At 42.8% G+C, this 21,726-nt stretch overlaps 1 protein-coding gene across 3 annotated transcripts; it reads left to right on the forward strand.

Moving 5' to 3' along the window:
• The first annotated feature begins 3,132 nt into the window (after positions 1-3,132).
• AMD1 (adenosylmethionine decarboxylase 1) lies at positions 3,133-21,574 on the forward strand. 3 transcript variants are annotated; one of them, XM_074896157.1, is made up of 9 exons: positions 3,133-3,654; positions 13,637-13,723; positions 15,247-15,373; positions 15,856-15,958; positions 16,804-16,846; positions 16,945-17,089; positions 18,106-18,198; positions 18,280-18,435; positions 19,439-21,574. In XM_074896157.1, the coding sequence occupies exons 1-9, from the start codon at positions 3,524-3,526 to the stop codon at positions 19,577-19,579; spliced, it is 1,026 nt and encodes a 341-aa protein (XP_074752258.1). In that variant the 5' UTR covers positions 3,133-3,523; the 3' UTR covers positions 19,580-21,574. The 3 variants fall into 3 exon arrangements, with proteins under 3 accessions (XP_074752258.1, XP_074752261.1, XP_074752260.1); XM_074896159.1 differs by lacking the exon at positions 3,133-3,654 and adding an exon at positions 5,177-5,266; XM_074896160.1 differs by lacking the exons at positions 13,637-13,723; positions 15,247-15,373; positions 15,856-15,958; positions 16,804-16,846.
• The last annotated feature ends 152 nt before the right edge of the window (positions 21,575-21,726 follow it).

Here is a 21,726-nt window from a genome sequence, read left to right on the forward strand (position 1 = left end):
TCAGCACCATGCAGGCTTGCATCCCGTTTCTGACTGCCCCAAAGCTCTGTTTTGGCATGCAGGAACTCTGACCTGCTCTGTTGGGCTTGGTTACACACCTGACATAAAAGAAATGCAAAATGGAGTTGACATTGTTGCAACAGTTTTTTACTACATAGAATTTCCTCCTGCTCACAGGGAAATTCTGTACCTGGCCAGTTACTGCCTGTTGTGCCAGCAGATTACTACAAAAGGAACCAGATCATAAACAATTTTTGGCCCTGTGTCTCACAATCATATGATGATATCTGAGCCTTCCTGTCTTCCCGAGCCTTCCTTCCTCCAGATTCAAATGTCTGATTAATGTTATTAAATCAATTTAAAAACTGCTCTGGTTAAATTAGTACAACCCCTTTGAATGGACATTTTCAAACCTGCTAGCCCTTCAGCTCCTGTTCTGCCCTTTATCTCTGGATAATCTGAGTTGTAAACATGAATTCAATGACCATCTTTCCAACGATGACTCACAGAACCTCCCTCTAATCCACAACAATCTCCTTCTGTCCTTCCTGAAACCTCAGCCTCTCTCCCAGACAATACTTTGTTCATGTCTAGTTGTCAGTCAAGTTCAAAAAAGAGCTTTCAGTGTTTCCCTCCTTTTCCTCCTCACCTGCTTTTTGTGTATTGCTCAGCAATCCAGCCTCTCATGAAGGAAGGCCTGCAGCCTTCAGTGCTAATATAAATCTCTTTTTAGGTGTTCATACCCATAATCTCTGGCTTCAAACATACTATATCACCCTGCTACCTTCCTATCACATCAGACAAAGTACTTGTCATTGTTTTCAAATTCTTTCACCGTTTCATCTTACTCAGCGTTGAGACCATTTCCCTCCTCATGTCAGCTGGTGATACTGAGCTGTCCTTGTCCCTTGTTAAACTTTCAAACAGGTACTTCACACCATTTTATAGGTTGTCCTTCACACTGAGAAGCTTCCCAGAAATAGAAAAGAATTGACTTGTCTGAATCTTCTCCTCCTCTGAAGTGTCTTATAGACAATTGGTGTGCCTTAAAACCAAGAGACAACAGCCACAGCTAATGGGTTAGGCCCACTCAAGACTAGTGGGTTGTAGCAGGTAAGAAGACATTAAAGTTCTGAATTTGAAAAGTCAGAGAAAGCTCTAGTTGAAGGGGGCAGACAAGAGCACAGTCAGACCAGGAAATGCTGGAGTTTGTGTGCACATGGTCCAAGACATGTGGTGAGACCACACTACAGTCAAAGATCAGGAAGTCAGAGACTCCACACAAGACAGATCCAAGACAAGAAAAAGACACATCTGGCAGGAGAAATGTCACACAGATCACTTACGAACAGAAAGCAGGATTGAGTACCTGACTGAAAACCAGAGACTAACATTAAAATAACAGAAGACAGGACTGTGAACTAGTATTATGCATCCAGAAACAAGGATTTTTAATACCAGTCTTAAAAATAAATGGGGAATATGACTGAACAGAGTCCATGAACTCTCAGCTGTGGTTTCATAAGCACTTTAAGCCCATATAATCCATCGTGGCTACTGAAGCAAGTGGTCCTGTGCTCCCCATCCATAATTCCTTGTGCATGCCCAAGCACAACCTCTTTTTTATACCAACACAAGCATTTATGTAGCTGGGACATGAACTGTCTTGGGAAACCAAGTTAAAAGCTGATCACAATTAAAAACTATTAACCATGATTAAAACTAAGTAGTTAGCATCAAACCTGATGCGGCTCACTACACAGCCATGCAAGTGCTTGTACTGGCACAAAGAAGGAGACAGCATGCAGGCAGAAACAGTAAATGATAAAGGGCAGAACAGGAGCTGCAGGTTGAGAAAGCAAAACCTTTTTATGGTAGTAACAACTTACACAAAGTTAATAAAAATGAGTGAAACCACAGCACTGGAGAACATGCTTCTCTGCCAGCTATTCGGCTGCAACTGAGGGTGCACGGAGTGGTGACTGGCCACCTAGGGAATGATTCACATCCAGCTGCCTTGGGAATGACTCACTGACTCAATGAGTCACTCCTTCGCTGGTGGACAGAGCTCACTGCCTATTATGTTCTCCGATACTATCTCATAGTCTCCTAGTAGGGACTCATTCATCTGTCCTCAGCCATCTGCTGCTGCTTGTCCCACGCTTTATATTGTAAACTCATTGGGGCAGACAGTATTCTCTGTTCTGCGTTTGGTCAGTAGCGAGGGTTTCCTTGGACAGTGAAGCATTGCAATACTGGACTCAAGGTATTATCAAAATGATGAAAAACATTTTAAGCGACCATAAAGCCGTTTAGTTTGCAACGAGTTGTTCTTAATATAAAAAATAATATTGCAGGTAGTGAGGCATTTACACATGCACAGGCACCCACTCCTCCCGGCTGACGCTTTCTCTCCCGTGAGGCGCACACGGCTCCACGTGCCCTCCCCGGTCAGTTGCTCCTTCTGCCATACACACACGTACAAGTACTTCCTATGTCTTGATTACACAGGCAGAGCTCCTTGAAGGGAAGAGGGGAGCGAGAATTACGTTTGGACGCTCAGCTAAGCCCCCTCTTTACTAACTAGCAATCCGCGTTCGAGGAAGCGCGGAGGGAAAGAAACGTAAGGCGCAGAGGGAGCACTGCAACTTCAGTCGGGGAAGAGGCTTTATTCTCAGGCTTGCTCCTTGCTAGGCGTAGACTTGTTTCGGGGTTTGCTCCCCCAGCGGCTCTCGGCCATGTTCAGCCCTGCTTCCCCCCCTACCCCCATCGCGACCATAGGCCACGCTTCCTCCTCACCCCTCGGGGCGGCGCGGACACCACACCGTGGCCCTGGGGATTGGGCGGCCCCGCCGCTCCCGCTCCCGCTCCCGCTCCCGCTCCCGCTCCCGCTCCCGCTCCCGCTCCCGCTCCCGCTCCCGCTCCCGCTCCCGCTCCCGCTCCCTGCGGGCGGGCAGGCTGCAGTGGGTGGGGCCACAGGAACCGGCATATGGCTCGACAGGCGTCAGCAACGCCCTATGGGAAGCGGGAAAGGGCGGGCCCAGGAAGCGACGGTCCAATAGCAAGCGCGCACCCACGTCATGCGGTTACCTGCGATGGCAATAAAAGCGGCTGCGTGGGCACTAGCCCCTCGCTTACACAGTATGGCCGGCGACATTAGCTAGCGCTCGCTCAACGCTCTTCTCTGTAACAGGGGAACACACGGACTACAAGGAACCGAACCGCATCGCCTGCCCGCCCGCACCCCCGCTCGGACTGTAACCCTCTCACACACGCTCACGCCGCATCCGCCGCCGCGCACTCCGGGTGGTTTTCGCTGGTTAAAAAAAAAAAAATTCCTTTTTTTTTTTTTTTTTTTTTTAAATTAATATTACAAACACCCCCTAGAAGGTGAAACCCGCCCGGGACGGACTGGGACCCGGCGGCGGCAGCGCGGCCCGTGCAGCAGCGAACGGTAGCGGCCGGGGGCGGTAGTTTGGTTGTCGTTAATTTCTGTGGTTGTTGGTTGCCGAGTTGTCTCACCATGAAGGAGAACGGTGCACACTTCTTCGAAGGGACCGAGAAGCTGTTAGAGGTGTGGTTCGCCCGGCAGCAGCCCGCGCAGCAGGAGCCGCACCAGAGCAAGGGGTCCGGCGATCTTCGCACCATACCCAGGTCCGTTAACGGCCGGGGTGGGGTTGGCGGGGGGGTTGGGAGCGCTGCCCTGAGCGGCCGGGCGGCGGGTGAACGGCCGGCGCACGCGGGGCCCGGGTGTGGCGGCGGTGCGGAGCCGGGCGGGGAGGCGGCGGGCGAGAGTGCGTGTGTGAGGGGAGCGGGGCGGGGGTTGGTAATGGCCGTGCGCGGGCTGGCGGCAACGCTGACGGGAGGCTGGTTCCGGGCTGGCGCGGGGAGAACCGTTGGTGGCGCGCGCGGCCACCGAGCTACCGGCCTCCTTCCCCCTCCCTCGATGACAGCCCCGGCCTCTCCCGACCGCCGGCGCGACCGTCGCCGCAGCCGCGGGAGGGCAGGGGGTGGGTGACCTTCCGCTGTCCTCCAGAGACATCCCCCTCCACCTTCTCAAGGCTGCGGCGCCGGCCCGCCGAGGCGGGGAGCCTCCCCTCACCCCGGCCGGGGCGGTGGCGGCGGGGGGTGGAGGTGGCAGTGCCGGGGACGGCGCGGAAGCCATTCCGTGCCGCCACCTCGTGCAGCCCCGTGCGGTCCCTGCTGGCAACATGTGGCGGCAGGGAGAGGAGAGCCGGGCGTGTGCCGCGCCGGCCCGGGGTGCCTGCGGGGGGGGTGGGGGGGATGGCGGAGTGTCGCAGTGCTGCTGGCGGCCGGGGGCATGGCAGCGGCGCCCACCCCTCTGCGCCAAGCCCCCGCGCACGTTGCAGTCGCCTGGCAGCGGCTGGCCCCGCTCGCGGGGAGAGCCGTGGAAGGATTTATTTTTATGGCGGGGCTCCTTGCCCCCGCCAGCTTCGGGATGGGAGGGCTCGGGAGATCCCTGCCTGTCGGGACCGGCCGTGTCGTACTGCGGAGAGAGGGGGACGGGAGTCTAGGTTCCAGCTCGTAGAAGCCGGAAAGGGGAGATCCCTCCTGCCGTCCCGACGAGGATTGATGGTTCCCTCCCATGGCCGGTTTCGCGGCGACCTCCGGCACTGTGCGGCCGGGCAGGTTGGCGGAGCGGCTCTCACGCGGGCGGTACAGGGAAACCCTTCCCGTGTCTCCCGTGGCACCGGAGTGAGGCGGGGGGGGGGGGTGGGGTGGGTGGGGTACCCCCCCTCCTCCTTTCCCCCGAAGTGTGGCTGAAGCCACGGTTTACACGTGAGTCTCTTGGCGCCGCTCCCAGATCTCGCTGACTCTTTTTTTCTTTTTTCTTTTTTTTTTTTCCCCCCATTGACAGGCTGAGGCCAATGGGAGCCGGGCGGCGCGGAGGGGCGGGCCCGCGCCCGTCACCCAATGGGCATGTGAGGAATGCGCTGGCGCTTCTGCCGCCGCCGCCACCCGGGGAGGGAGAGGGGCGGGCGGGCGCGCGCGCCCGGGGCCCGCGCGGCCTCACGTGCGCGCGTGTGTGGCGGCCTCGGCGTGGCTGTGAGGCGCCGCCGGCCCGTCCCTCCGGGGCGGGGCTGAGGTAGCCGGTGGCCACCTGCCGGCACGCAGCTGCCCCAAGCACACAGAGCAAACCTGGAGGCTGTACTTCACGTCAGCGGTTTGGTGTCGGGATGGTAAACCGTTCGGCTTTTCGGGGTCTGGTGGTGACTGGAGGATCCGGTGGTTTCGGTGTATCCAGGTCTGCTTGCGTAGATCAGTGTTACCCTGTGGTCTTTGGTCAGGGAGCTTGGAGGAGAGCTTGGTGTGATGTACTGAATGTTTGGAATGTGTTCATGATGGCCCTGTCTCCAGTCAAAGGCATGCTTAGCATATGCTATTTGTCTTTTCCTTTGGTATTTCTCAGTAAATCTCCTGTGTTGTGTATATTGGTAAATTAACCATCCAAAGATCCGAGTTGCCAGTAGGCAGAGCTGCCTTTCCTGAAACAATGAACGGCCTGTCCTCTGTGTCCCGGTGTGTATATAGAGACAATACACGAGCTCAGGGGTAGTGGAAGCTGCATTTCTGCCATGCCAGAAGCACTGCAGAATACACGTTTAGCTCTGACCTGTTGGTGTAATGAGGTAGTTTGCTTGTGTAACTTTCTGACTTGAGAAGCTTTTTTGAATAATGTGTTTAACTAACATGGAATTCATTATGTGGTTAAACAGTTCTTTGAGATTTAGTGGTGTAGCAGATACCACAAGGTAACAACTTGTACAGGTGATGTCCAGGCAATCCTTGCAAATCCTGGCTGAAATATGTGCAGATGATCCGAGTTGTGTAGGCACTTCAGCATTCCTGTCGTGTTTGACTTCAAATGTGAAAGATTCCAAAAGTACTCATTTGACTTTGCATTAATATGCTGGTGTTGGAATATGCAGTTCTAGTTTAGAGATGGCATTCTGCAAATGCTTTCCTCATTGACACATTCATACTCTGGCGTTCAGTTTGTCAGCTCAGGCTTATGTTTACAAAACTGCAAACTTTAATTTTTAAAACTGCTCAAGCGCATTTAATGTAACTGCAAAACAGGTATTGTGACGGTTCCTTTGTATGGTTTAGATATGGCTGTAAAGCTTTAATAGAGTAGATACAAACTGTTAACAGTTAAACATGTGGTCTTTAACACGGTCTCAGAGCTGTGAGCAAGCTTTGAAGGCCTTTGTGTTAATTGGCTCTTAATACAAGATGTTAACTGAAGCTGTGTACTTTTTTGGTAGGAAGCTGTTACATGTCTGAAAATTGCTTTTAACCTGTGCCCAGGAGTAATTATTATTGCCACGTTGTTGCTAGCAAGAAATGAAGTTTTATAAACATTGTCTGCCAGAAGATGGTCAGATTAAATTGTTTATTGCAGTTGATAGATGCGAGTGAACAAATTCTGAAGACAATATATCCCACTATGCTAGTTCTGTGAAGGCAGTTGAATAAACTGTGTTGAACAGGACTTGAAATCAAAGCTGAAACTCTAGAACAATAGCTAAATTAAAATCAAGTTGCAAACCAGTTGAGCTTGCCTTTTGTATTGTAATACCTGCTTAGTAGTGAAATGTGAGCCATTCATCTGCTGAATGACTAAACTGGTGTTCAAAGCTAAAAACTACATTTCGTGTGCTTGCTAGGGATTAGATATTTTAAAGCCTTTGCTGGATATCACCAGTGAAAAAGGAGAAAAAGTTCAAGAACTGATGCAATGAAGAAATTTCTCACATTTTTTTCCTCTCATGGGCAAACATGCTTTCTAGAGAAGAGTTTGGAAAGGTGTAAAGTATTTCAGAGAAGATCTATGCTTATTAATACAATCAGTAGAGGTCCCCACTAAATACTTTAAAGTATTGAACATGGGGCTTTACTTTGCTGTTAAGATTTGAGGGGATTTTGTTCATTTGCTCATCACTTCTGTGAAAAGGTCTTGTGGTTAAAATAGTGGCAAGCATCTGAAGATGCCTGCTCATATTCAAAAGTGGAATGAAGTTAACGTTTTTGTGGTCTCACGATAATTTGCTTTCACTTTAGTTCTTGTTCTCAGTATGCTTTGTGAAGCATGTTTTTAAAAATAGCCTTAAACTATGTGTAAGAAAGGAGGGTTTGAAAACATGATGAACATGCTGTGAGTCCTGGAACTGTGCTGACAGAGTAGTGCCTTCACTATCCCCACAGAAAAATAAGCTATTTATTCCTTCAGGTGATGTGCAACTATCTGTTTCCCATCTCAAGGCTTAGCATGATCTTGAATGTACACAAGTTTGAAGCCACAGGTTAATGATGCGAGTACTAAGAGTCTGTATCTCAGGCTTTCAACACTGAAGAATACTCTGAAATTAAGCTTGTTTATGGACCTCCAGTGTGCTTCCTATTTGTCGGTTATGTAGACACACCAGTAATTGGAGGAAAAACAGTGCAGTAATGAGCAGTATGGAGTGATACTGGTGGGAGATTCTCATCCTGTGCTACACAAAACTAAGCACCAATCTAGTCAAGCGTCTGATATGAGTCCTGTATGTACTTGCTTTGTACTGTATGTACCCTGTAGCCTGAGTCAACTCACTGCTGCAGTGCTGCTGCACCTCTGCCACTTCCCCCAGTCAGAAGGACTGTAGCAGTGTTATCTGCCTGTTTTCTCAAGGTGGCTGGGCCACAAGCCCTATTCTTTTCTTGCTCCTGCAGTGCTTTGGAACAAACCAATGTAGAGCATCTCCGTGTGGAGACTGGGAGGAAGGCAGGGTAGGCAAGATTGTGCCAGGATAAGGGCTTCTATCACTGTACTTGCCAAGCTTTTTTTTATGTGGAGATAAAAGGTAATCTGGAGAACTTTTATGTAAGAATTCAGTCTTACCCTTATCAAAATTGATGTTCAATTTTAGCAAACAAGTTCAAAATTACAGGTAATTCTCTGAACTGTAATTAAAGAATAGTAGTTTCACACAGAGGGAACAAGCCCTTTTACACTCACTACTGCTGTTACTGACTGTGATACTGCTTGTGGGAAGTTAAGACTTATTTTTTCCTACCTTACCACTGAAACTGGTAAATAATTTGCTTAGTCACTTTTTGTCAAAGATCTGGTCCCTTAGTGAGACTCCATAGAGCATCCTATTAAAATATGTAACTACTAGTACGTTCCTAAGAGGACTTTCCTAATGGTTGTTTATGCAGTCAGGAGAACAGGAAGATTGGAGGCTTGTGGTCGATACTTGCTGCCTTACAGCATGTTCCTTCTGAAGGTTACACTCAAACTTGCCCTGAATGTTGCCTGTAAGTCTTGTCGAAGCCTTGATGTGCCTACTGGGGCTCTTGCCTCCTTAACCATCTTGGGGTATGGTTTGACTTCAGATATGAGAGAATTAGGAATACGCATCGAATATCTTTGGATGTAAAGGATGGAGTTACCATTCCATGTATACTGCAGTAACAGTATCTGCAACAGGAGAAATGCAGCCTTTAAAAAAGCTACAAAGTGGCCATCTTTGTGCCATTGCTGGAATATCTTTGTGTCATTTGGGAATAATTGTGTTTAGTAATTGCCTCAGGACTTTGTAAGAAGTAGTTTGTGAGGAGTACTGCTTGGAGTCACTTTTGATGTGGGTACAATTTTCCAATCAGGTGCTTGTCTTTATATTAGTGCATGTCCCTGGAGAGTTTCTTAAGTTTAAGATGAGAGATGCAGTCTTTCTGTATATCTGTGTTCAGAGCATAGAGAGGGTGTGTGGTTTTTGTGCACTCCACAGATACTGCTGAAGTAGAATTATCAAACTGATGGTGCCTTGTGTCTAAACTCAGGATGTGAACATAGTTCAAGATAATCTATTTAAACAACAGTTTATGAACTTATGATTCTAATAGGAAATAGTTCATGTGCAGCTGTCTGCAGAAAAAGCTTGTGACTATTATGTAGTTGGTATTGGTAGGAATTTGCCCACTTAACTGTAGCCTGCTAATGAGGTAATCAATACATCTATTGGCCTCTAAGAATACCTAGGAGGTAACAGGTGGGAGAATAAAAGGTTGCTCTGCAGTTGAATGCTTTTTTTAAAAACAAGGTCTTATAGTAAAATACAAGATTAAAATACTTATTACTTTGATTACTGCAGACTTGACAGCTGTTCTATTTCAATGAAAAGCTGTGCAAGAGTATGTATACAGCTTAAGCTGTCTTTAGGAATTCCATATGTTTTATTTCTTAAGAATTCCTACCCTAGTGCAAAACAAGTTTTCCTCCCAGTGGTGTCTGGGCTGTGTTAGCAAGGTGTACTGTTATTGCACTGGTGGCATGGTATACTTGTGGAGGCTGTTAATTGCTGATAGGAACAAGTTCTTGATGTTCTTTATCTCTTTAAATTGCTGTTAGCCCCTTCCCAGTCAGCCTGAAACAGCAGTATTGCGCTACTGCTTGACATACTTGACTCCTGTGTTAAGAACCTGTTTTACTCTGAAGGTGAAGGCTCAGAATAGGCCAATAACCTGCATTCAAAAGTATGGTTTTATCCAGCAAGGAAAACTTGATTCAGAGCTTATTCATTCTTTATTTCTCAGAAATATGAAATAAAGGAGTAAACACAATGGTTTGGAATTTGGTTGAAAAGGACTGTTGACTAATCATTTCATGATACACTTTAAGCATAAATTAAAATACTTCTGATAGGTTTTCCATACTGACATACCTGGGTGGCAGTCTGAATGGAAGTTATTTGCACTCTGGTAACAAGTCTGTGCTGATAAGGCACTAAACACTGCAACACAGGCATAGGAGTAGTATTTTTTTCTTTTGGCATATTCTGCTAATCAAGTATAGAACAAGTAGCTTCCTACTACTCAAGCCTGGGCAGTTTTTCACACTTCAGTAGATGTATTCTGTTTTCACTTGGTATTCTCTGAGCATGTTCAGCCATTTAAGATGGATGGTGTGCTTGGGAATGAAGTGGGTAATAAGCCTACATAAGAGTGAGGACTTGGTCTCAAATGCATTTTTGGTTTGGAGTTCCAGTGGATGCAGGTCTGCTGCAGAACTTATCTTACCAGTGCATGATACTCTTGGCTTGAGTATAGGAAAGCAGTTGCCAGAGCATTTGGGGTTATCCTGACATCTTGTTATGGGAAATTATTTAGGGAATAGTAATGCAATCCACAGACTTCCCATTGAAGGGGAAATTTTGAAGAGCAGAAGCCCATGATAGCATTTTATTCAGAGCTAGTCTCTTTGGTTCCCTTTTTCAGTTGGAGGTTTTGCTTCCCAGTTAAAACTTCACTCAGTTATGAAATAAGAAGTAATGTTCTCAAGTATTTCAGTTACTAACTTTGAGGATTTTTACTTAACCGAATGTGATTAGCTGCAGTACATGTACTGGTAACTATTTAAATGCTCTTTTTAGGGTGGATTTTTTTGTTTCAGGTTAAGTGAGGGTGGATGTTGCTTGACTCTAGTAACAATTATATAGATTAAAGAAAAGGAAGAAATACAAGAGTTAGACTTCTGGTGAACTTGGTCGTCTTGGTACAAAGTTGTCCCAGATGTTCTTCCTTAGCTCTGCTTTAAACAATGGAAAATGTCAAATACTAAGGTCATCTTGTTTAAATAGATTATATTGAGATCAAATCCAGCATGCTGATGGCCTTTCTATAGTTTTCTGTGCTTAACTTTAAAATGCCTACAGGTACAGGCCAGTATCTCTGCAAAACTTCTCCCTAATGTGGCCAAGTCTCCTCCTAGGTGCTGCAACCCTGTGAGTACTATTTTATGCATGCTTCTGGATCAAGCCTGATGTCTTGTATGTTTCTCAACTTGTAGGCTTATTTCCTTAATGCTACTCTAATCAGATCAAATGAACTTATCCTTTATTCCTTTTAAGGCTGAATGTATGAGCATTTAGCATATGCTTAGCTATGGTTTCTGTAGTGGAATAGTGAAGAATCAAGTGGAATTCTAATATGCAAAGGTCTTGTGCAACTGTGGATTTCAGCCAGAGTACCTAAATACCAACTGTAGTACTAAGAAGATTAACTAGGAACTATTTTGAATGGTAGGCTTTGGACTTAGCATGCAATATATTGTATTGTTGGTAGTATGCTGTAGTGATCCTTCACTGTTGGACTTCAACCCCAAAATTGTTACATCTTCCTTTGCAAATGTGATTGAAATTTAAATGAGCCATTTTCCTGAAATGTCTGCATGGAACTGCACTACAGTGATACTTGTAGAAAATTCTCATTGGTCTACATAAAGCTGAGGTTTTGGCTGCCTGACCAGGAAAGAAACTTGAGAAGGTTGAGACATATGCTCTTGCAAAGCCTGAGATAGTTACATACCCATTAATACTGAAGCAGGTACAAAATCAGATTGATAGTAATGTACAAATGGGGTTACTGCAGCTCAGCATCAGGCAGTGTAAGGGAATTCTGCCTCAGCTTTCGTAAATGCTATGTCAGATGCTGGGTGTTTCTTTAATGGCGGATAAAGTATCGGTGCTGGAATGATTTGAACAAATTAAGACATTGCCTAGTTCAATTTACAGGAAAAGTATAACAAGATATTAGAGGGAAGATAGTAAGGCTGGCAAATTTATGCAGGTGTGCTGTAGCTTCCAGAGAAAAAGAAATCCTCGAGTCCTCAGCAAAGTAGTGTGATATCTAGGAACACTGAAAAACCTGGTAAATGCAAAGAGTGAATTAGTTCATATTGTACCTATTTTTAAAAGACAGACATTTGCATTTTCATATAAACTTGAGTATCGGGAGCTAAGCTAAAGTCAGTTAATGACAGAAGCGTAGAGCTGAATAAATGTGTGGGACTTTATCTGAGCATTATGAACAAGCTGTTTTTATTTGATATGCAGATTTGAGTGGTCTGTGCTGTCATGTGTATAGCTGCAGAAGAGTATTTCATCAAGGTTCACAAACTGGGGTGATAGGGAAAACCCTACTTCGATTTTAAGTATCCAGTTGTATCACTGAATTCAAACTTGTTCAGATGTGCACTTAATTATGAGGGATTTTAAGATGCATAGGATTCTCAAACTCTTAATAGCTTCAGGCTCATCTAAAAAGAGACTGTAGTGGGAGTCTGTAAGTTAAGTATGTTGTTCTAGTCGACTTCTCTATAAATATACTGGTTTACTGTCATACACACGTTAAAATGGAAGATCCCCAAGTATTAGTAGGAAAGATAGAGTTCAGTTTCAGGAGGCATTCTCAAGTGAGGGAAGAATTAAGGCATTTATTTGCTGGGGTGTTTAGAGAAGTGAAGAACATCTGGATATATTTTAGTGATGTGTACAGCAGAATCTAAAACTTTGACTTTGCAGACTGACAAGTTTTCTAAGGAGAAAGATTGATGGCTGCTGGAAGAATCCTGATGGTAGAATGAACAGTGAGTGCTCTGTCCTGAAGTACAGCTATAGAGCTTTTACAGTGTCAAAGGGAGAGAGGTCTGAGTCCTGTGGTGGGATTAGACTGATGGTTATATGGGTGGCTGAGCCAATCCAATAGCTTGCTTGGTGATGAAAAAATTGCAATACTTCATGCTCCCAACTTCAAAAGGTCCTATAGTTGTTTCAGCTCTAATGGTTGGCCAACTTAGTTTGGGGCAGGTCTGAGCACAAGAGGCAGCACAAACCAGCTAGTGTAATATGCTGTAGGAAGGGAGGGATGGGAGAAGTAGGGCAGTTGTCATTCTTGAAGCTGTATCTGTTACTGTCTGCTTGATAGCAAATTTGATGATGTTGGATTGTACTAATCTGGTGTAGACACAAGGCTGAAGTGACAACCGAAGTAGGTTTTTGCAAGTCTGTCACTTCTTGTGAGTACTTTAAAAGTTTTTGGGCTTAATTTGAAACCTTTGATTTTTTTTTTGTCAGTTTCTTAATAAAATCCCTTTAGTAATCTCAGTAAAGAATTGACATACTAATCTTCTACCACTATACTAAAATCTAGCACTGTAGCTTCAACTTGCACTATGTGAAAATACTTACGTTCATTTTCTTGGAAGTAAATATTCTAAAATATTTGCTATAAGTCTCCTATAATTTCTAGAGGTAGAAAGAATTCTGTGATCCTGATTGATCAAAGAGGAATTCAGGTAATTGAGAGGTATTAGTTTTTCAGGCTGGTTTTCAATTGAATTATGAACTTGACTCTAAATTGGACAAATAAAACAATATTGGACAAAATAAACAATCATTTATTACTCTAGTAGTTGCCAGTGACTACTGTGAAGTACATGGAGATTGAAAAGCATACTTTGAGTTAACAATTAATTTTAGCTTAGTACATGTGGGATGCAGGACTTAAGGTTATCTTGGCTTGCCTAGTTAGAAGCTTGGGGTTGCTGTTTGACACTTGTCCTTGTGCAGCAGATTACACTAACAGATCTTGAGGAATACTTAGCCATCAGGAGCTCAGAATTGGATATTACTCTATGATGATACACAGTTCCTGTATAAAAAGTCTTCGCCTTTTGTCTCTCAGATCCAGCAACTCAAGAGCTGTAGTCTTGTTTGGGCTGTGCTTTTTACCCAGAGTCCCAGAAAGCTTCAGTTTAACCTGTTTGTGCTCTTCTATACTTTCTTCACAGGATTGAGTGGGACAAACTTCTGGAGAATGTGCATTGTTTGATCATAAGTGTGACAAAAACTGACAAGCAGGAAGCTTATGTACTCAGGTAAGCCATTAGCTTATTCTTTTAGTCTGGAAGAGGTAAAAAAGTTAGAGTTGTCATACGGGATCCATTTGGCTCAGAATCCAGTCTGGGGTTAAGATTCTGCTGTTCATGACTAGAACTTGCAGGGGTCTGCTAATCACAGTACTGTGGCTTCTGTTCACTAGTGTAAATGTCTTCATAGTCATCAGTGCTTGTCTTTTTTCTCTAACTAAACGGATTAAGGATGGAGTTGTGGTGTTTCTGCACCTGATCACTGAATTTTGCCCAGGGGTAAATCAGTCTCCCAATTTAAGAGGTTTAGGATTACTTCAGCAGAACAGTGCATGTAGGTGTCACTTTTAGATCAGCAAAAACTCTTATCAGTAGATCAGCTTTAACTCCAGATAATGCAGTGAAGTGGAACAACTCTTGCAGCTTAGCTAAGGACATCTGTAAAAGTGTAGCTTTCCTGAAATCTTGGAATTTTTGTTCAGCAGTTAGTTGCAAGGACACTACTTTTGCCATGTGTTTTTCATCCTGCAGAATACTTTCATGCTTTTTCTATGTGAACTTTACAGACACATGGACATTCTCTGTTTTACTTCAGATGACAAAAACTGAAGCTTTTGTACTCTAAAAGACTGCCTTGAGGGCAAGGTTGGTTTAAGAGCAAGCTAGTCAGAGAAACTGTGCTGAAGTCTCATTTCTGCAAGCTTCATATTTAAAACAAAATTCTGAAAAGATTATAACTAGTTACAACTGTATCCTGGATGAAATATAACCTTGACTTTGAATTCTTAAACAGTATTCCAGACTGAGTTATTTCTGCAGGACTTTTATTGACATTGTTCAGTTACTTGGTGAGAAGATACTTGTTATGTGTGTTAAGTGTTCTGGATGTAGTATCAATGCTTATCTCCAGTTCAGTGGGACTGTAGTTAAGTATCTGACTTAATAGTTTATGTATAGTTAATTCCTGCATCTTATGTATAAGGCATATCTCATGGCTGCATCTACTCTCTCATTATGATACTTCCTGTTTCTGTGGACAGGTGCTGATTTACTGCTTTCCTAGAAGTTGCAGCCAGAAAATTTATGAAATTCTGTTAAGGCTTTTGCCTTTTTCTAGTTCACTTCCTCATGGGATTTATTTCAGCTGAGAAAGTCAGATTTCAAGTTTTACCCTGTTCTGTCTGGGTTAAGAAATTAATTAGTGTGTCTCTGTGTACCCACTTCACAGCATGTTTGTATTTCTTAAATAGCTGGAGTATATGTAGTGCTTGTAGTAGCTCTTTTCCTGTAGTGTGGTAGCTGTGTAGTATCATGCTTGCAGCAGGTATTTGTTTTGGGATATCACATCAGCTCTCAAATATTAGCTGAAATCTATTGGTTTGATCCATTTGCCAAGCATGTTTATGTACCATATGCTGAATGTTGACTTACGCTAACGCAGCTGGTTGGGATGAGAACTACCATCTTAACCATTCTCTCCTGGCTTGTTGTGTTTATAGAGCATTAATATATTTTTAACTTTTTTTTTTCAGTGAGAGTAGCATGTTTGTCTCCAAGAGACGTTTCATTTTGAAGACGTGTGGTACCACCCTCTTACTGCAAGCACTGGTTCCCCTGTTGGAGCTTGCTAGGGAGTACAGTGGGTTTGACTCAATTCAGGTAAGGTGCCAAAACCGCTGCTTCTTCCTTAGAATATACAAAAAGCTTTTTACTAATACTTAAAATGAAATTATTATTAAATATTCTGAAACTTTCTTTGCCATTTAAGTATGTTTTCTGTAAGGGGAAGATTGTAATAATGAGATTGCTTGCTCTGCTGCAGGATTTCGCCTTCTATTTGTCTAACTTACAGATGCTGAGTTAAGATTACTTACAGGTAGAAGACTTCCATATCCATGTTGTCACTGCTGAAGTTGCTAATGTTTGTTGTGGAAAACAAATTTGGAAGCTGTCTCCTAGAGCTTACAGATTAAGCTAGGAGTAACCATATGTCTCTGAAATGGAAATACAGATAGCAGTGTTTTGATAATGAAGACTTAAATCCTGTGGAAGCTTATCTAGATAAATGCAAGCATTTCTTATTTTTAGATTTAAGGTGAATGCATATATTCAATATCTAAGATGCACCTTCATTTTTTCAGAGCTTCTTTTATTCACGTAAGAATTTCATGAAGCCTTCCCACCAGGAGTACCCACATAGGAATTTCCAGGAAGAAGTAGAGTTCCTTAATGAAATTTTCCCAAGTAAGTTCATGAAACCAGCAAAGTTGCACAGCCTGTGTGAATTCTTGATGAGAAGTGACAAACCAGTACAATATGCACAGGCTGCCAGGCCATTCATTCAGCCGTCCTTGTGGTTCTGCAGCCAGCACAGGCTTTGGCTGCATCAAAATCAAAAGCTATAAATACTTTCTGGATTTCTGACACTAACTTGCTAAGATCAAAATTTAAATCATACTAGGCTTGATACTTGGCGCCCTGCCTTAACTGAGGTCATCTTCAGACTTTCAGTCTACAGAACTAACCCTAAAAGCCTCATTAGAAAGGTGGGATAGTAATTTAAGGTAATTAATACACTGAAGAAAAATGTATGCATAAAATACAAGCTTTTCTCAGAAAAGTCACTGCACTAAAGATTGAATTTAAACATTTGATAACAAATCTAAAACCTTGCAAGAGTAACTTTGAATTTTAACTACTGGCAGAAAGGTTTTTTGAAGTAACATGGAAGCTGTAGTACTTATCTGAGTTATTTGAAAATAAATGCTAATTGTAAATTCATTAAATAGATGCTTAAGGGTACTAGGGTTTCCTTCTCTGCCTAGCTAAAGCTTTAATTGGAATTTCCTGCTAGTAGGCTCTGAACTGGGGTGTCCAGATGACGTTCCAAGGGAGCCTGTTTTTCTGATTGTTGGCTTTACGTTCCTGAAGTCAGATACCTGGTTATTTGATACAGATACGGGCTGTATCAGTGAACCTCTTGGTGTTCTGTGAAAGACTTCTACTATCTTTAAATATGAAATGAAGCTAATCTTTTACATAAAGGATCAGCTGTGGTACATTAACTGGAGACTTTTTGTCTTGTCTAGATGGAGCAGCTTATTGCATGGGGCGTATGAATTCTGATTGCTGGTATGTATGTGAAGACTTTGAAATCTTGCGGCTTACAGCAGAACTTTTAGCTTGGTGCTGGTAATACTTATTACATATATGATTTGTATTTTATATAGGTACCTGTACACCCTGGATTTCCCAGAGAGTCGGATATCCAATCAGCCTGATCAGACACTGGAAATTCTGATGAGTGAGCTTGACCCAGTAGTTATGGACCAGTTCTACATGAAAGACGGTGTTACTGCAAATGATGTCACTCGTGTATGTTTGCTTGGAAACTGGGCATTTTGGGGAATGGTGGAAATCGGGCAACAAAATGCTTCACTTACCATTTCATACAGGATTTGCTTTGTGGTAGGAAAGAGCTCAGAAAATATCAGGCTAATGTTTTGGGGGTAAAACAGATTTAGTTCTAGAATGTTTTGGGGAACATAACTTCACATATTCAATGACCCGAGTTTAGTCTATTGAAAGGAGTAGTTTGTAGTGCTTTGAGTGATTGGAAGCTTATCTTCTAAAAAATGGAGAAATGGGAATAAAACCACAATTGAGTAACTTCCATTGAAGGATAGAGATTACAAGGAGTAAGACTTGGACTGAAGATAATGAATGCCAAGTTAATCTAGATATCAAAATTAAGGTTAAATCATGGAACTGTTTGGTTATGGGTGTGGGGTAGATTTAAGGTCTAAGCACAACTTGGTGGCTTTTGCCTCCTTTTCTCCTTTTTCCCAATGGAACAGTCCTGTGACAGGAACAAGTTTCTGACAAGTACATTGATTTCCATCTTAAGCTTTGGTTATCATACTGTATTTGCATTGAGATTGGGCTCTATCTCAGGTACTGTGTGGGAAACCTGAGTGCTTGGGATTACACTTCATTCTAGAGTATGAAGTAGTATATTCTTACTCTGGAGTAAATGTAAGCAGCCTTCTTGTTGTGGATACTGGTTGAACAGGAGTTCAATTTTTCCATTTTAGTTGCAGAAGCAATTATGTTTTAGAATTCTAAGCTGTTCCCTTGTCTTGAAGATATGCAGCTTGGTTCTGTAGGAAGCAAAGTATCTGACTAGCATGCAACTTGGCATTCAGTCACTTACTTGGTAAGTGACAAGATGCACAGATGTTCATCTACAGTGGTACAGATTATAAAACTGACTTGTTAATGGGAGAATTCTGGTGTCCTGTCCCCTAAATCAGTGTTCATTCTGCCTTGGACTTAAATCTAAACAAGCGTAAGGATGACGCTAATCTGAGTGGTGTAATCTTCTATTTCAGATGAGTGGAATTCGTGACCTGATACCAGGTTCTGTTATTGATGCTACAATGTTCAATCCTTGTGGGTATTCAATGAATGGGATGAAATCGGATGTAAGTTTTCCGCTTACTGATAATTAATGTTCAAGTAACTAGTATTTATTTGGCAGTAATACTGTATTTAATTTTTTCCAGGGAACTTACTGGACTATTCACATCACTCCAGAACCAGAGTTTTCTTACGTTAGTTTTGAAACAAACATAAGTCAGACCTCTTATGATGACCTGATTAGAAAAGTTGTAGAGGTTTTCAAGCCAGGAAAATTTGTGACAACCCTCTTTGTTAATCAGGTGAGTTTTCTTGTATTAGCTTGTCAGCTCCTGAAATAACATGTAGACACAAACAAACAAGGCTAGAGATTTTTTTTTACTGGAGTGTTAGCTGTTTCCAGTTTGCCTGTATATTTGGATTGTAGTTTCTTTGGGAAGTAAAAATACTCTTATCACTTTGGCACCTACTAAATCTTCAGAAAACTTAAGAAATACTAAGATAAGGCAGCCCAATCTCAGTATTCTAACAGCTTTCTGTGCAGTTCTATATGGGCATGACTTCTTGCTTTGGCATTTTTCTGGATTTGGCAGCAGCTGTCAGTTGTAGAAGTGCTGCTGTTAATGGTGATGCTGCCAGCTAATCATAGAGTAGTTTGGGTTGGAAGGGACCTTTTAAAGGTCATCTAGTCCAACCCCTTTTGCAGTGAGCAGGGGCATCTTCAACTAAATCAGGTTGCTCAAAGCACCATCCAACCTGGCCTTGAATGTTTCAAGGGATGGAGCGGTTGCTCAAAGCACCATCCAACCTGGCCTTGAATGTTTCAAGGGATGGAGCATCTACCACCTCTCTGGGCAACCTGTTCCAGTGCTTCACCACCTTCATTGTAAAAAATGTCTTATCTAGTCTAAATCTACCATTTTGTAGTTTAAAACCATTACCCCTTGTCCTATTGCAACAGGCCCTGCTAAAACGTTTATCCCTGTCTGTCTTATAGGCCTCTAAGTACTGAAAGACCACAGTAAGGTCTCCCCAGAGCCTTCTCTTCTCCAGGCTGAACAACCCCAACTCTTAGTCTGTCCTCATAGGAGAGGTGTTCCAGTCCCCATAGTGGTTCATAGAAAAGCAATACCATACTTGGGGAGCAGAATCCTTGCTTGGGATTGAAACTTCCCACAGCACTGTCAGGCATGGGTTTGAAGTATGTTTGTAACAGTATCACTGGAATCACACAAAATACATACTGTGCTAGTAATCTCTAAATGCAAAGTTTAAAAAAGTAACTTTCACTTTTTTGTTTTCTAGAGCTCTAAATGTCGTACAGTGTTTTCTTCTGCCCAGAAGATTGAGGGGTTTAAACGTCTTGATCACCAGATTGCCCAATTCAGTGATTATAATTTTGTTTTTACCAGTTTTACAAAAAATCGCCAGCAACAGCACAGTTGATTAAGAATGAAGAAAAAGCGCAAAAAGAAATCCCATATAGAAGGTGGTGGTTGCTTTCTAGTTATTGATTCAGGGGGCCATGCTTTCCACTCCCACCACCTTGTAGTTGTGGAAAGCCCTAGGTGTAATCATAGTATAACCATTTTGAATTGTATGCATTATTATATCAAGGAGTTAGATATCTTGCATGAATGCTCTCTTCTGTGTTTAGGTACTCTATGCCACTCTTGCTGTGAAATTGAAGTGCATGTAGAAAAATCTTACTGTATGAAACTTTCCAACACTTGTAAAAATGATTCAGGTAGAATTACACACAGTATAGTTTTTCTCCAGGTATCACCAAAAATTCCCCACAGACAAGGCTTTCGTCCTCACTAGACTTTAGCCTCAACCTACTCACTGGGGACAGTTCTCTGTTAAATTGTCACTCTGTGTTGTGATTTCAGTCTAAAACAGTTTTTGACAAACTTCTATGATTTCTAATGAAACTGATTCCTAATTAACACTTTCATGTTTGGAGAAAGTTCTTAAAACAGTTACAAATTGTTTTGCTACTACAGGTGGTGGTTGATTTGTTTTTAAATCAGACTGATGTTTCATGCTCTAATAAAGCTTATAGGAATTTGCTCAGCTATACTGTAGCAGTGGGCTAATGCATTGGTCTTTCACCTTTAGGAACTTGGGTATAGGTACTAATGCAGGTTAAATTTCATCTTAATGCTCATTTATCTGTCCACATCCCCAAGCTGTCACACTGCTACATGATAGCAGAATTTGAAGAAGGTCCAAGTCTTGACAGGGGAAGAGCTGAGTCAGGATGAAAGTGCTTTGCCATGGCTGTGTGGCAGCTTTGCAGAGTGCTAGTTCATAATGGCACCAGACATTCTCTTTCCTAATCACCAGTTATGTCAGACTAAGAAGCTGGTGCTCTTGAGCCCTGGCAGGTAGATCCAGTGAAGGAGTGGAATTTGCCAGTCTGGGTGTGTTGATTGGTTTGGATTATTCTCAGTAAAACCTGTGATCTACCACTTCTAACTGTAAAGAGTGCTTCTAAACTGGTCCAGTGTCAATTCATTTTGTTGTTCTGAGCAAAGCTAATGCCTCTATCTTGTGACAGTCCTGTGACATTGTTGTGCATGTGACTTCTGTTGTATTTGAGTGTTGTGACTTCATCTGTTTTTTCCTCCTAATTACTTAAGGTGGTTCCTCTTACTGTGACTTGAGGGCATTAAGTGAAGGCATAGAACAAGAACTGTCTGGGACACCTGGACAGAAGTGAAGTAGAATGCTATTCATAGGGCATGAATAAGTGTGTAATTCAAAGTCACTTTAATGGGTATTGACTAAAATGCAGGCTTTAAAGAGCTGGCACACTTTCAGCTATGTTTGCAAATACTGGGATTTTAACAGCTGTGAGACCAGCATATTAACTATGAAATTGAGATATTTTTTTTTCCCCCTCTTGTCCTTGCAATGTTTTGACTCTGGTTTGACACTGTTTTTTTGTTCCTTCTGTATTTATAAATGAAGCACTTTTTCAGTGCTTCTAAACTAAAGTCTGCTTGGTTAGAAATCAAGTGGTTGGAACATTTTGATTTTTTTTAATTTTAAGCATATTGTTGATGTTCTTTACCAATGTTATCAACTACATGCTGTAAATGGCACTAATGCTTTTTGGTGTTAATACTGAGGACCAATATTTCAGTGGTGTTTTTGTTCTTGAACGTTGTCCCAACTGACTTGACATTTGTTGGCTTGAGGTCCTTTAAGTAGACTGAAGATCCCTTTTCAAGTAATACTGAAATACACAATTTACAAATAGAAGCTTAAGCCTTGGCTATAAAAATGAAAGCTGTTGAATGGATTACTGAACTATCTAGGGTGATCAGGATGGGGGGAGTATGGTGTTTATAATTTCTGTGGTGTTAGACTTTGATCATTTAAAAATATCTGTACCACAACTTAATGCTTCAATAAAAGTTCGCTTAAATTGTTTGTAGTGATGATCCAGCAATTCTACCCTTCATGCTCTTCATGCTTTTTGATACCAGTGGTTTAATTCTGAAAGATTTGTGTTTCTTGTCCTAAATTACCTTACTTTGTCCTTGTAGGGGATGCATCTCAAATGTTAACATGCTGGTAGTTTA

Source organism: Athene noctua, chromosome 1, assembly GCF_965140245.1.
Source record: "Athene noctua chromosome 1, bAthNoc1.hap1.1, whole genome shotgun sequence".
Taxonomy (NCBI): Eukaryota; Metazoa; Chordata; class Aves; order Strigiformes; family Strigidae; genus Athene; species Athene noctua.

Coding starts and splice junctions, on each gene's coding strand:
- AMD1 (XM_074896157.1), top strand. CDS start 3,524: ATGAAGGAGAACGGTGCACACTTCTTCGAAGGGACCGAGAAGCTGTTA. Junction 15,959..16,803: donor CCTTAATGAAATTTTCCCAA/GTAAGTTCATGA, acceptor TGTCTTGTCTAG/ATGGAGCAGCTTATTGCATG. Junction 18,199..18,279: donor TGAATGGGATGAAATCGGAT/GTAAGTTTTCCG, acceptor AATTTTTTCCAG/GGAACTTACTGGACTATTCA.